This window comes from Enhydra lutris, unplaced genomic scaffold (genome assembly GCF_002288905.1).
Source record: "Enhydra lutris kenyoni isolate GAN:26980312 unplaced genomic scaffold, ASM228890v2 scaffoldscaffold68, whole genome shotgun sequence".
In the NCBI taxonomy this organism is placed as follows: domain Eukaryota; kingdom Metazoa; phylum Chordata; class Mammalia; order Carnivora; family Mustelidae; genus Enhydra; species Enhydra lutris.
The window spans coordinates 12,074,106-12,088,884 of record NW_019154152.1 but is presented as its reverse complement, the minus strand read 5'-3'; the positions used below and the strand labels follow the sequence as shown (position 1 = coordinate 12,088,884).

Here is a 14,779-nt window from a genome sequence, read left to right as displayed (position 1 = left end):
GAGTTAGTGTGACCCAGCCCAAGGTGACTTGTCTTTCAGACCTGCCCATCCTGTCGTTCATGGTCAACACACCCACAAACCTCCACCTGGGAGGAGTAGCAGTGAGGTCACAGGCCCCATCCAGTGTGTGAGGTCAGAGGGCTGAATATGAACAGAAGACAGGCCCATGTGGCCCTCAGGCACACCCTTCCTTAGGTTGCTGTCCTGAGGCTTCTACTGACCTGGCTGCCCACACTTAATGTTCCATGGCTGGTAAACTTTTGGGACTTCAGGCTTTCAAATCCAGCCATCCAGTGTGCCTTGTCCTAGGTGCTGGGGATACAGTGACAAAGAAGATCTCCTCCAGACATCTGTGGGGATGGAAGCATTGGTAGGATAGATGAGATGATCAATACACATGCCCATTATAGAACGTGATAAACATCATAAAGGAAGACAGCTTTTCAAAATTTAGAGCAAATATCCAAGCGGGACACCCAAGACTGTAGTCCACCTTTGTAGGCTCATTTTTTGGGATACTCAGACTGTCCCCAGACATGGCTCAGCCCATTCAGCCTGTGATGTTTGCTCTCCTGGGAGTGTCTACCTCCCATGCCTCAAGGCCCACTTCCAGAGCAGCCTCCTGGGGTCCCCTGGTTCAGACAGAGCCAGCCTTACCCATGTGGAACAACTATAAAACCTTGATTCCACGCTTTGGAATTTCTTATTCAGACTCAAACAATAGTGAGGGGATTCTAAATCTTGTCTCTGTTAGTTGAATTTTCCGTTCCTCCCTTCCTGAACATGACAGGTGCAGTAACCATTTGCTCTACTGTGCGGGCTGGGGGAGTCCAGAAACTATGAGAGAATAGTTAGCCTCTGGACACTGGAGTAGGAACACTTGGGTTCAAATCCTGTTTCTTACTAATTGTGTGATGATGGGCAAGTTATCCATCCTCTCTGAGCCTCAGTTTATCCATCCTTAAAGTCAAGATAGTGGGGTATTGTGAGAATCAATGGGTTAATACAGTCAAAGCCATCAGAGCTGTGCCTGGTACCTCATAAGCATGCGAGAAATGTTAGCTATTGTTATTACAGCTATTATTAGGAGCTAGTGGGTGTGCTTGTAAACAACTCCTCAGACCCAAGCAAAGCTGGTACAGATACACAGGCTCAACACTCAGCAGCGCTTAGACATGGGCAGGGTGGGGAACTGAAACCCCATTTTAAAGATGAACAGAGACTCAGAGAAGGCAGAGCATTCATTCATCTAACAACACCCCCCCTTTTTGGGGGGCAATTTCCACATGTCAGGCACTGCTTCTCTTCCCACGTCAAGACCTACTGAATCCTCAGAGGAGGGCCCTGTGTTTTAAACAAGCAGTCCTAGGTGATTCCCCAGCTTCAGGAGAGTCTGGGTAAATGCTAGGATTGTAGGATACTAGCACAAACATTTTGCCCCATTCTGAGTTTGGACTTGAGTTTTAGGGGGGCTACCATTTTCTGGTGACCGATTGGCATAGTAGTTAACAACGGAGACCATGGACCTGATTAACTGCGTAGAAATCTCAGGTTGCCACTTATTGGCTGTATGACCTTAGGGTAAAATGGGGCTAATAATAGTACCTACTTCAAAGTTGTTGTGAGAATTAAATAATTTATGTGAATGCTGATACGTAGTAGCTATTATAAAGTATAAGCTATTATTATGACTGTGCCCAGTGTAGACAAGCATCAGAGAGAAGGCGGGGGTGGTGGATGTGATGATTTTTACCCCAGGATTGGCTCTGCCTACAGCGTTGGCGGTGTCTGTCTCTTTGGGGAGACGCACCACCTGCTCCCTTCCTCTGGAAGAGCTTTCCTGAGCCAGGGAATTCCCTCCCGTAGCGACTGACAGCAGCTCCCAGCTTCTGATGCTACGTCCTCTGCCCACAGCAGCATGGTGAGAATTAGATCACATCTCAGGGCCAAAGCTGGACAGGAAAGGCAGGTTTAGGTGTTGGCATGTCCATTTAGGAGCCCTGAAAATGAGACGGGGGAGGACAGGTCCTGGGGAAGCTCCTCTCTACAGCCTGGGCCAGTTTTGGCTGAGGGCGGAACTCAGCTCCCACAGGCCACAGGCCACAGGCCACGGGTGTGTGGATATGTTGCAGACAGGGGAAGGGTGGGTGCCCAGGGAGGAGAGGCAGGATGCCAGGGCATCTGCCAGGCCCCCAGGACACTCATTTTGGCCCACTGCCCTCCAGCAGGGAGCAGACAAGTGTGTTTTGTTTTGGCATTAACTGGGCAGGCTTTGGGAAAATAGGTGGCAGGCTTCCCAAGCTGAGTGGGGCCTGCCCGTTTCATGGGCCAGGGCAATGGGGTTGAAGAGCTGTCGCCTCCTCGTGCTGCTGTCCCTCCCCTACAACTCCCATCTCCTTCCCCTGGTCACTGCCCCACCCCCATCTCCACTCCTCCCACCCCCACCGGCCACCTTTCCTCTGCTCAGCCTGGGGGGTCCTCAACACAGAAGGGACTCTCGAAGGGGTAGCCTCTCAAGCCTTCAGGTTGGGCTTTGAAGATACTCCCTGGTGGAAGTCCCTGTGTTCCAGATGAGGAAACGAAGGTGGAAGGAGGTCTGGGACTTCCCAGGTCTTTGAGATGAGTCAGGGGTAAAACTGGGACTGGAGTTGGGCTCAGCACCCTCCCATGGGAATTCCTCTTTTTGTGTTTTGTTTTTTACATTTACAAATAAAATGAGAACAAAATGAAGGGAAACTGAAGGAAAACACATGCACATACAAAGGAAGCTCACATTGGTGGGCCAGCACGGTTGCAGGCATTTTATGTAAACATTCCCATTTAATTCCCACTACAACCCTGCAAAAAGTCATCATTTGCCTTTTAAGGACAAGGGAACTCAGTTGAAAAGAGATTTCAGAACTTGGTCAGGAACCCAAAGCCAGGCGGAAGAGGAACCACCTAACCCAGGTTTACCTGACCCCAAGTCCCTGTGATGACAATCCTCCTCCTCCCAAACCTGACTATTTTACCTATCAGTCCAAGTTTCCCAGAGTTGTGATCACCGTGCAGCTCGCAATGGGAAGGCCCTTGTTGGTGTCCCACATAGACAGTCATTCAACCTTCCCTGATGTGTCCCAGGATGGGCAGTCACTAGCTCACATAGCTCCTCAGTTCTTTATAGATTACATAGCTGTGCCAAAAAGGTCACATTCAGCAAGTGCCTGGCAAAGACCTTGGTTTCCTGCTTCCTGATATCAAATCCATGTGACCGTCAGCTCCTACTATAGCCCTGGGACTGGCTGTCTCTCTCCCCCACCCAAGCTCTAACACTCCCTGGCACCAGCTGCCCAGATAATTCCCTGTCTCAGTGCCTGCCTCTCAGGAACCTACCTCTGGCCTTAGGCCCCTGCTACCACCTGGTGGAATCTGGGTCCCTATGACTCTCCTGACCCTGCATGTTCTGGACTCACGGCTACTACCTTTAGTCCATGTGTTGAGATTGGGAGTTCCTGGAGTGCAGGGCCTGGGTCTTATCCCAGAGACCTGCCCATGACTGAGCTCAGAAGAGGGGACTTGTTGAGTGTTGCTGGATGGAATCCAAGGTCTAGTTCTGCCATAAACTCACTTCGTGTTCTAGGGAGAGCTGCTGCGCTCTTCTGCTGGTCACTAACCTTGAAGCTTCATTTGAGTGGGCTGTGATGCTCTGTCTTGAGAGCTGCTCCCATACCAGGTTTCTTAGAGGACTGTGTTGAGGGGATTAGCTCCCGAAGGAGCAAAAGCTATTCTGTGTGTGAGGAGGGGGGTGGTGAGTGGAAGTACAGGGAGAAAGGTGACTAGGGTAGTAGGGAGGTGAATGGGAGTGAGGTCCACAGACTGCATTATTTACAGAAGCACAGCCTGGTAGTCTCACTGGGGCTCCAACAGGGAATAGCTAGCCTCTGGGTGGGCTAACAGGTATTCCTGAGCAGTCTGAGCCAATGTGAGTGGGGGATAATGACAGAGCCAGAAAGGGAGCAGAGAGGGCTGTGAACCTTAGCAACAGCGATGGTGAGAGGCGACCTGGTACAGTATGGGCATATGGGATGGTGGCCACCTTCTCTAGAGCCTTGGATGGAGTGCCAGTCTGTCCCAGGTGGCCACTCTGTACGGTGCTGGGGTGCTGTTCACATTCTAGTCATGTTCAAGGGCTGCTGTACACTTCATATCCCCGGAGTTTCTCCTGGGAGCCCTGTGGAATACTGGAATAGTTCATCTTCCAATGCCTACTCATATGCCTGTTCTAGGCCAGCTTTTAATCACTTAAATTTAGAATCACTTTCCTTCTGGAAGATTGTATAGCAGAATGCACCCTGGAAGAAAGAGCATAGCTTCAGAGCCAGGAGGAGCCAGGGGCCAGGGGCCAGGCCTGGCTCTCCTGTCCTAGCTGTGTGACCTTGGGCTGGTCATTTAGCTTCTGATCCTCAGTGTGTGAAATCCATGAAATGGGGTGTTATGTATCATGAGAAGTTGTAAAGCTTAGAAATAATGTAAATAACATGCCAGCTTCAATACCTGACACATAGAAGAGGCAAAATAAATGATAGCTGTTATTAATTCCTTCCCAGGGTAAGAATCGCATCTGTGGCCTCCTTGGTGGAAAGGAGCCAACAGCTACTTGCACTGCCCCAGGGATTGGGGAGCTCACCTCCTCTAGGGGCAGATCTGCCTGGAAAACCTTCTTCCTTTGATACAACTGAGACCTATCCCCAGTCTGTCTCTGGGGCCATAATGCATGCTGCTATGTGGCCAAAGGACAGCTCTGGGCATTACCACAAAGAATTTCAAGAGATTTTATGTCTGGTAACACAGTGCTTATCTGCACTACAGGAGCAAGGCTCTGGAAGTTCCCAGCCTGGTTCAAAGGAGTACGTTTTAAGGCAGGCTTACATAAATCATAGAAATCCCTTTCCCCCTTCCTATAGAGTTTGGAATATAGGGATTGTATCCTCCTGAGTCTGCTTTTTTAAAAAAGATTTTATTTATTTATTTATTTATTTGACAGAGCCAGCCAGACAGAGATCACAAGTAGGCAGAGAGGCAGAGAGGAGGAAGCAGGCTCGCTGCCAAGCAGAGAGCCTGATGCAGGGCTCGATCCCAGGATGCTGAGATCGTGACCTGAGCTAAAGGCAGAGGCTTTAACCTACTGAGCCACCCAGGTGCCCCCACCTTTTTTTAAAAGATTTTATTTATTTATTTGACAGAGAAAGAGATCACAAGTAGGCAGAGCAGCAGGCAGAGAGAGAGAGGGAGAAGCAGGCTCCCTGATGAGCAGAAAACCCAACTCGGGGCTCAATCCCAGGACCCTGAGATCATGACTTGAGCCGAAGGCAGAGGTTTAACCCACTGAGCCACACAGGCACCCCTGAGTCTGCTTTTTTTCTGGGTGAACTCTCTCAATTCCTTTGAACAAGAGGCAAATGGGAGAACTGGATTCTGGTCCCAAATTCATCACTTCAGGGCAAGTTACTTATCTTTCACTGAGACTCCAGTTCCTCATATGTAAAATGAATAAAATAACGGTTTCTCAGGATTATAGTGAAGATTGGCTCAGAGAAGTAATACGAAAGTTTGAAGTTTGGGAAAGGCACTTAGTAAATGTTAAACACATTTACAACAAACCAACAAACATTTCTGAAAAAGCAATTAGCAGGTCATTTCATGTTGCCCCTTAGCTTTTTATCATATCCCCAAAGGAAGTCATCCCATAAAGTTTATGCCATTCCTGCTTTTAGAATAAGGGCAAATCAGGTGGAAGATGACCTCCTAAACCCACAAAATTGGGCCCCAGGGTTGTACTTCATCTGTGAAGAGCCTACTAAGTTCCAGGCTCATTCACTTACTTTATTCCATAGCTGGGGACCAAGACCCAGAGAAGGCCCAGCTTATCAATAGTAGAGGCTGGATCCCAAATCTCCCCACATCTAGCAATTTTATACCTAGTCCTCCCCTCTAGGAAAAGAGAGGTGATGGGAAGCTAATCTCTGAGTCAGACTAGTTGCACCAGGACTAAGATCCAGCAAATCTTTGTTGAGCACCTTCTGTGGCATAACACTGCATCTGGGCAAGCACTGTTACCCCTCCTCCACGAACCTAGTGTCACTCACGGAATGGCTGGTCTGGAACTCAGCCTTGCTGAAGGCTGAGGCAGTTTCTGTCTTGCTAACTTTTGTATCCCCAGTGTCTGCCACAAGGCTTGGCACAAAGCAGGATCTTAGCAAATATTTTTTGAATGAATGATGAATCCATATGCATTTATTGAGCACCGACTATGTACCAGGCCTTGTGTTAGAAGAAATTCCATTTAATACAACAAGCCTGCAAGGCTGGTATTATATCCCCAATTTACAAGTTAGAAAATAAACACTGGAAGCAGTGAAACTGATCAGCTCAAGGCCTCACCATGGTGCTGAAGCTGAGATTGGAGCCCAGTCTGGCTACCTTGGGCTTCAGCTCTGCTGTCCCACAGCTGTCAGGGAGCTAGGCCGCTGCCCACCTGCTCCATTGCCCCAGGCCTTCCCTGATAGTGACTGAGGGCTCTGGTGAAGGGTTGACTTTTGAATAGCCTCAAGGAAACTAGAAAAAACAAGCCTGATCTCCTAGTTCCTACACAACCTGACTCATGCATAGCTCTGATTCTATCACCTTCCTGTACAAAGAATCTAAATAATCTGAGGTGAACAACCTGGATTCGAGTCCCATCTTCCCAATTTCTGGCCACTTGTGGCCTCAGGCAAGATACTTGGGTCTCTCCAGACCTCAGTGACTTTCTTCTTTTGCCTGACTACGCTTCTGAGAACAGTTGTCTGGGACCCCAGCTTCTGATAAAACCGTGAGGCGATCTAGTTCATCCTCCGCACATCCATCTCACTCAGTCAGAGGCACAGAGTGGACTGACACCCAGAAGTCCTGACTCCCAGACAAGAGCTTCCTCTGTTGCCCTTGCTGCCTCCTCTACTTTTCTTCATGGTTATCATCTGCACGGTTTTTTGTTTTAAAACCCACAGAGCCCTTCGTGACGCAGAGTCTAGTCTTGCTGTGTGAAAAGTCTCTCCTATGGGAACTAGCCTCTCCATCTGTGAATTGGGGATCCTGATCTTAACGACCTCACGGTTCCCCTCCAGCACAGAGTCCGTGCTCTTTGACGAGAATGCCCTGTAGCAGAGAGCCGTTTTCTTCTCTGCGAGGCCACGAGATGCCCCCCTGCCCGGCACCGCAGCAGTGGGCACCTGTGGCCCGCTGAGGAAGAACTTGTCGATGCTCGCCCCCTCACGCTTGGCTATCTGGCCAGCGCATTCGTTCGCCAGAGAGGGGTGTTGGAAAGAAGTGGAACTCTCCTGCTGTCACAGGCATGCTACCCTTCGCGTACAGTAAAAACTTCACTCTGAGTGTCGTCCCCCCACCCCAACACACAGACACACACAAAAGCACTGCAGCCCAAAAGCCGGCAGGAGGCGGGGGCGGCTTGTGCGCGTGCGTCGGCGCAGAGCCCTCTCCCGCCCACGTGCGCGGCCCCGATCGGAGGCGCGCGCCCGGTCGGCTGGCGGGAAGGCGCGCGTGAAGCCACCGTCTGGCTCTGGGTGTGGGGGAGGGAGGACAGGAGGCGTTTGGAACGTGCCACTCTCGGAGACAACGGGGGAATTTTCGCGCTCCTCTAGCGTTTCTACCCCTCCTATTCGCCGACGGATCCGTTAGTTCCCCCACGTCCCCCGCCGAGATCCGAAGCCCCGCGCCGCGGCCACGCTCCCTCCCTCCAGCGTGGCCCAGCCCCTGGAACCCCGCTTTGGACTGTGTTGTCCCCTCTGCCGCCGGAGCGGGGCGCTGCGCCACACGGTGGGGCCGGAAATTCCCGCGGCCGGAGTGGAGGAGCTGAAGCCGAGAGCGCGGCACCGCCTTCCACCTTCCCGGGCCGGGCGGGGGCGTTGGGCCCAGCGAGGGCTGGGCTGCTTGAGTGGGGGCGGGAGGCCGCGTCTGCGAGGAGCTGCGGCGCCGGCGGGCGGGGAACGGGACAACGCTGCTGCTCGAGAGCCTTTCGGCGAGCTCGGAGACCCTGCACCCCAGCTCCCGGGCCCCCGCCCCCTCGCGGTCTCCGCCTCCTTCCCTCACACACCCCCCGGGCCGCCGGAGCCCCAGGCCTTCCCGGCGCTCCTCCTCCTTCTCTTCACACTAGCGGTCCGACCCGGGTCCTCCAGCTGCCTGCCGGCCTTGCCTTGCTCCCTGCCGGGCGAGTCCTCGTTCTCTGGCTCTCCTTGCACACACACAAACACACGCTTGCCGGATCTCCCCTCCTCACGGCCCCCAATCTCCTCGTCCGAGCTGACGCCGCCGTCGGGGGGAGGATTGATGTCCCTTCAGCATCATGCAGCCGCCGCCGAGGAAGGTGAGGGTGCAGTTGGGGGGCTTTGCGGTTTGGGAGGGATGTGTACAAGGGACGCGGCGCCCCCTCCCCCTTTCCGCAAGGGGCCGTGACCGCCGTCGTCTCGGGCTTGTCACCGAGTTGCCGCTGGCTTCAGTAGGGGGCCACGCGGGTGAGGTGTCTTTCTGATGAAGGGGCTGCCGGGGCTCGTCCCTTCCACCGCACGGGAGACCCCCATACATTTCACAGGAGTTTCGGGTGTGCATTTGTATGTGTGCGCGCGCATGGCAGTGCTGCTCGCTGCAAAGTGCATTCTCGGGGCTGCACCGAGGGGAGGCGGGGAGCCCCTGCTGCTTCTCAGAGCCTGTGCTTGTGTGATTGTTTAGTCTTCGCCAGGTTTGAGCCCTCCGTCTGCTTGTTGCCACCCTTGCCCATTTGATCATTTTCAGGGAATTTGTTTCCAGCCTAGCGGTAAGGTTCGGCCTGCCTTTCCCACGGGGCGGCCGAAAAGAAGTTGGACTAGTCACCGCCCCCCACCCCAGGGGAAAACAAGAAATTAAGCCTTCCCCCCACCCACCCCTGGTCCTGCCCCGCCCCTCCAGCTAGGGGGTCAGGAGGCTGGTGCTGTCCCGGGAGAGCGAGAACCGGGCGGTGCGTGGCGTGTGCATTGCGATCTGGGCTTGGGGTGGGAGTGACGGGTGCTCTCGGCGTGTCAGCGGCTCCCCCAGCTGCGCCCTTCGAGAACTGTTTCGCTGCCCTCTTCCCCAGCGTTCTCAAGGGCTGAGGCTGTGTCCTTGTCTTTTTAATTCTGCAGATGGTTACTGAGTGTCTACCCTGGGCATTGGGTGGAGAATGCTGTTCTGTCCTCCCCTCGTGGGCAAACATTTGCTGAATGCCTTACTCGCTCGCGTCTGCTTCTTCTTTTTCTCTTTCTTAATCCGTGTTTCTCCAGTTAAGTGACTCTTTTTTCTTTCACACATGTACCCCCACCCCTCCCGGTTAGCCCGGCTCCGCGGCGGCGGCAGGGATTCCAGGCCCACTGAAACCTGGAACCCTGGGGTCCGGGCCTGGCTGGCGAGGCACTGGACAGCTTGCATTTGCTGTTCTGTTTGAAGTGGAGCCGCCACGGGGACCGGCTTGCTGGGGTGGCTTAAAAGCACTGCATATGCTGGAAGGTCACTTTTGCTTTCTCCTTTGTGAGAAAGAGATTGTGATTTGATGCGCTGTCAGCGAGCTGGCATCCTGAGACTGTGCTTTCTCGCAGCCATTATGGGATGATTTATGTAGTCAATTTATGCATATAATTTCATGATTGTGTAAATTTTGGCCATTGTATATTAGACATTCCTATACTCACGTCTGCCATCTATACTCAGCTCACCTCTCCTGGTGGTTGAGATCTTTGAATCTTTTTTGGAAGAAATAGAAGACAGACTCTTAAAACTCTAAGAAGACTGCTACCTATGTATTAAGCTTGTGCATGAAAAGGAATAACTGGCAGTTTATTTTGCATTTCTTTAATCTGTAATTTTTATACTCTTTTACTTTCATTTACCCTCTTTCAGGATATTTGGCTAGATTTCTCATTGTGTCCTCAGGAAACAAAATTAGGTAACTAGTAATGGATTTATGGCCTTTAGGGGAGAAATGAGCAAAAGGTATATATTCTGTAGGGGAGAAACGAGCAAGAGGTATATATTCTGACAGCTATTAAGTATTTTGCTTAAGTAATGACTTTGTTTTTAAAGTTGCAGTTAAGGCCTTCATAATATATGATATATTTTAGGTGAAAGTTACACAAGAACTGAAAAACACTCAAGTTGAGCAGATGACAAAACTTCAAGCCAAACATCAAGCAGAATGTGATTTACTTGAAGATATGAGGTAAGGTTATAGTAAATAGTATAAGAACTTTTATATCTTTGTTTCAAAGAACCATTGAGTTACCAAGCCCCAGGAACTGATGATGGAATTTCCTTTTGGATTTCCTGCTTTAATGCTGTTAGAGCTTTGACTCAGCTAGGAATTATAACTGGAACTAACGCAATACAAACTTTTTTTTTTCCCCTTTAGTGGTGGAACCTATAAGCTACACATACTATCATGAAAAAACAAGGCTCTTAAAAATTATTAAATTATAATTATTAAAGTAAAAATTCTTATTTAAATAATCTTTCCACTGAATTGTAACATTTACTGACCTTAATGATTTCACAGAGATTTTTTAAACTGACACCTCTGGTTAATAGTTAATATCTGGGGTTGAGCCTGTCAACCTCAGACTATTGTACACTGGCACTATTTGTTAGAACATGACAAATACAATTTTGTCTTTGAACATTAAATTTAGTGGGAAATATGTTTATCATATTTTGTCATTAAAGTTACCTGTATTCGTAATCAAGACAATTCTAAATAAATAAGCCATCTTGCCAGCATTGTGAAAATCAGTATCTTTATAGAGGGAAGCATGACTCATTTTACTGAAAGAAATACCACTCTTTTAACAATCCTGTAATACAAATTGACAGCTCAACAAATATATTTTTATAAAGGATAGAAGATAAGTTGCATGTTGAAACAGAGTGGCTACAATTCTTATTTCCCTTTAGTAACACATTTATCAAATTGGCATTGGGTCTATAAGCTTTATCTGTTGCCTGTTTCTCCTGTGGTGCATAACCTCATGTTGACTTCATGAAAAATATGATCTGTGTGTTGTTATAATAAAATTATGTGTTTGGATAGTTGAATTGTTTGGAGCCCAAACATTTTAATTTAAAGAGCTCCCTTTTTCCTGCCCCATATTTAATTTAGGTACTACTTGTGACTATTTCTCCTGTCTGTTCAGGGTTTCTAACTAGGGCATATAAATTTAGTCTTATCCAAACTTGAATATACTAAGATCATTGTTTTCTCACTGGGAAGTATTCTATTTTAATTCTGCATTAGTTTCTTTTTGTTTTTCATGTGGCCACAGGGGAATTTTTAGACTTAAATAATTCCTGTGCAAAATACCTGAAGCTCTTCATAAGGTTAAAAATTAAGTTTTGGTGCACCTGGCTGGCTCAGTGGGTTAAGCCTCTGCCTTTGGCCCAGGTCATGATCTCAGGGTTCTGGGATCGAGCCCCGCATCTAGCTCTCTGCTCAGTGGGGAGCCCCCTCCCCCAATCTGCCTGTCTCTCTGCCTACTTGTGACCCCTGTCAAATAAATAAATAAAATCTTTAAAAAAAAATTAAGTTTTAAACATCTATTAAGTGAAATATGGTATTGTAGTAGCAATCTCCAGATGAAGAAAGTAATAAATTTTTGGAAGCAGTTTTGTAAGGCCAAATTAGTAAGTGAGGCTTCTCTGAGGTATGGAAGGTCAGTGGTCATTAAACCCTGTGATTATACCTTCTAAGACTTCTTGTTTACATTCTTTTCTTTTTTTCCCTTCCTGCCTATACCTTAGTACCAGAGCTTATGGTCAAGTATGGGGACACACAATCACTGCTAAATTGATATAGGTTGTTCTGCTCCTGTTACTTATTTGTTTGTAGTATTGCTGATGCCATCACATTTCACTTGCCTTATTGCAATAATATCCCAACTATTGCAGTAGTGTTCTCATATCTTCTATGCCTCAATCTCTTCTTTAAAGTCTGTCTTCCACATTGTCACCAGTTAGCTTTCTTTCCTTTCCTTTTCTTTTTTTAAGATTTTATTTATTTGAGAGAGAGTGTGCACATGCAGGTGCAGGGGGAAGGAGCAGAGGGAGAGGGATAAGCAGACTCCCTGCTGAGCAGGGAGCCTGACATGGGGCTCAATCTCAGGACTCTGAGATCATGACCTGAGCTGAAGGCAGACGCTTAACTGATGGAGCCACCCAGGTGACCCACCAGTTAGGTTTCTAAAAACACTGTTTATTATATCCTCTGTTCTCTATGGCCTCCCAGATAAAGACTACACACCTTGTTGTAGCATATATAACGCTCTGCAACCTAGCCACAAGCTTCCTTTCCTGATGTAATTACTGCCATTTCATGCTTATTCATCCTTCCTTCTTATTCCCCTTGCCTTGGCCACTCAGGACTTCTGGTTATCTAATTGTGCTCTGTACATTCATTCCTTTAAATACACCATTCTCTTTGCCCGTTAATACCCTTCCTCCCACTTTTTCACCTGGCAAATTCTGGTTGCCACTAAGTTTGCAAGTTTGTTGATCTCTGTGATCTCAGAGGATTTTGATTTTGCACATGCTTTTGGCTTCCCCCCTCAGGTGAATTCCTTGAAGTCAGGGGGTAAGTCTTAATTCAGTTTTGTGTCTTTGTACCCTTTGTTTAGGCTGGCAGAATTGTTTAGTGAATGTAACTGGTTATATTTAAGTGTACCTTACTTGTTTTTAGGTGAAATGTTTTATTGTTCTGTTTGTAGGGTGCTAGAGTGTTGTCTGTTGGGCTTGTGTTATACTTTGATTCATGTGGGCACTTTAAAACATATTGTACTATTTGATGTTGAGTATATCTATATTTACATATAATATATAAATACATAGATTGTTGGTGTTCCACGAATTAGTAGATTCTTTATTCAAATGATATATGTTCTCCTTTTATATTAAATTCTTTCTTTCTTTTTTTTTTTTTTTAAAGATTTTATTTATTTCTTTGACAGACAGAGATCACAAGTAGGCAGAGAGGCAGGCAGAGAGAGAGAGGAGGAAGCAGGTTCCCGGCTGAGCAGAGAGCCCAATGTGGTGCTCGATCCCAGGACCCCAGGACCATGACCAGAGCGGAAGGCAGAGGCTGTAACCCACTGAGCCATTCAGGCGCCCCTATATTAAGTTATTTCAATGAATTCCTTCACTCCTATGTAGTTGTGATCAGAATACTGTATTACCTCCTAATAGGTGAATTTATGTTTCTGATTTTTTTTTTCAATGATAATATTGAATTGGAAGTTGAAAATTGCATACCCTTGATATTCATAATAACTTTAGTTGCTTGAGAAAGGGGGTAGTTTGGCTTTTTTGGTCTGTCCTAGCAAGTAGAATGACATTTAAAAATTCATTAGCAAGGGCCGCCTGGGTGGCTTAGTGGGTTGAAGCCTCTGCCTTTAGCTCAGGTCATGATCTCAGGGTCCTGGGATCGAGCCCCACGTTGGGCTCTCTGCTCAGCGGGGAGCCTGCTTCTTCCTCTCTCTCTGTCTGCCCGCCTCTCTGCCTACATGTGATCTCTATCTGTCAAATAAATAAATAAAATCTTTTAAAAAAAATTCATTAGCAATCTCTGAACTTGAAGTTTTTATATGTATTATCTTGTAAAAGATCTTGCTTGTTGTCCCCACCCCCCTCACCTTTTTTAAAAGTACTTTTTACCCCCAGTGTGGTACTTGAACTCAAAACCTGGAAATCAAGAGTTGCATGTTATATGGACTGAACCAGCCAGGTGCCTTTGTTTTTTTTTTTTGAGGGTCCCATCCCCTTCCTCCCCAAAACCCCACAAATAGTAATCCTTCTCACCGATGCCTTAACCAGTATTATGCTCAATTTAAGTTAGTGTGAATTCACTTAAAAAAAGTACAAATAGCTTTTCTTAATATAAAGAAATTACTAGTAGGCAGAGAAAAATTTTTATTACTTTAAAAAGAGCGAAAAATTAAAAGACCACAATAATTATTAAGCTGTAAGTAGGAGATGTAATAGGAGATGTAGTGTATTAAGCTGTAAATAGACAATTTCATGCTGGGTTATGGCTGGTTTCCACTTCCTTCCCCCCCTTCTCATCTTCTGGAATTTTGAAGGGAGGAAACCAGTTATGATACAGTATTTTTCCTTTGCTCTCCTCCCCTGCTTCAGTTCATTTGTTCCAGAGATGTATTTGGAAGCTGGTGTGTTGGGAGTAAAATTTGAGAATGAAAGATAACTCATTTGTTGTTAATCAGGGACATTCCATGCTTTGGGGAGATTTTATACTGAAGTGTTTCCTGTTGACTTTTGCTGTCAGCAATAGACAAGGAAACTTTACTTTCTTTTTAGTTTATTATTATTATTTTTTCTCTTTGCTTTCTAAAACCATGTATAAGTTTCTAAATACTACAGCCTATATATTATTTATTAATATTATATATTTCATATTGTTTATTCTTATGATGTACTAAGTAGAGTCAATAAAGAAAGTTCTTTGCAGGGATCCTGAATATAAAGAACTACCTTCTTAGCAGACATTTTTAGGTCATTATATAATTTGGAAAAACCATAGAATTTTAGAGTCAGTTGAACACTGTCATGTTTGTCAATGAAAATGGAAACTGAGGCACAGTGAGATGAAGTGAATCATACTGAGAAAAAAAATGCTATTTCTCTAATTTCTAGTCTAGTGCACTATCCCATCTCTCTGTATTATCCAAGCTTTTAATCAAGG

At 47.1% G+C, this 14,779-nt stretch overlaps 1 protein-coding gene and 1 pseudogene across 1 annotated transcript in view; both read left to right on the top strand.

The window, feature by feature from the left end:
• The window catches only part of LOC111159338, a 38,154-nt pseudogene extending 30,975 nt beyond the window's left edge, over window positions 1-7,179 (top strand).
• Window positions 7,180-8,006: 827 nt separating this feature from the next.
• LOC111159602 (FCH and double SH3 domains 2) overlaps window positions 8,007-14,779 on the top strand; it is a 284,659-nt gene continuing 277,886 nt past the window's right edge. The window contains exons 1-2 of the mRNA XM_022522140.1: window positions 8,007-8,398; window positions 10,161-10,258. Of these exons, the coding sequence (XP_022377848.1) occupies window positions 8,378-8,398; window positions 10,161-10,258 (119 nt within the window). The 5' untranslated portion in view covers window positions 8,007-8,377. The remainder of the gene's footprint in view (window positions 8,399-10,160; window positions 10,259-14,779) is intronic.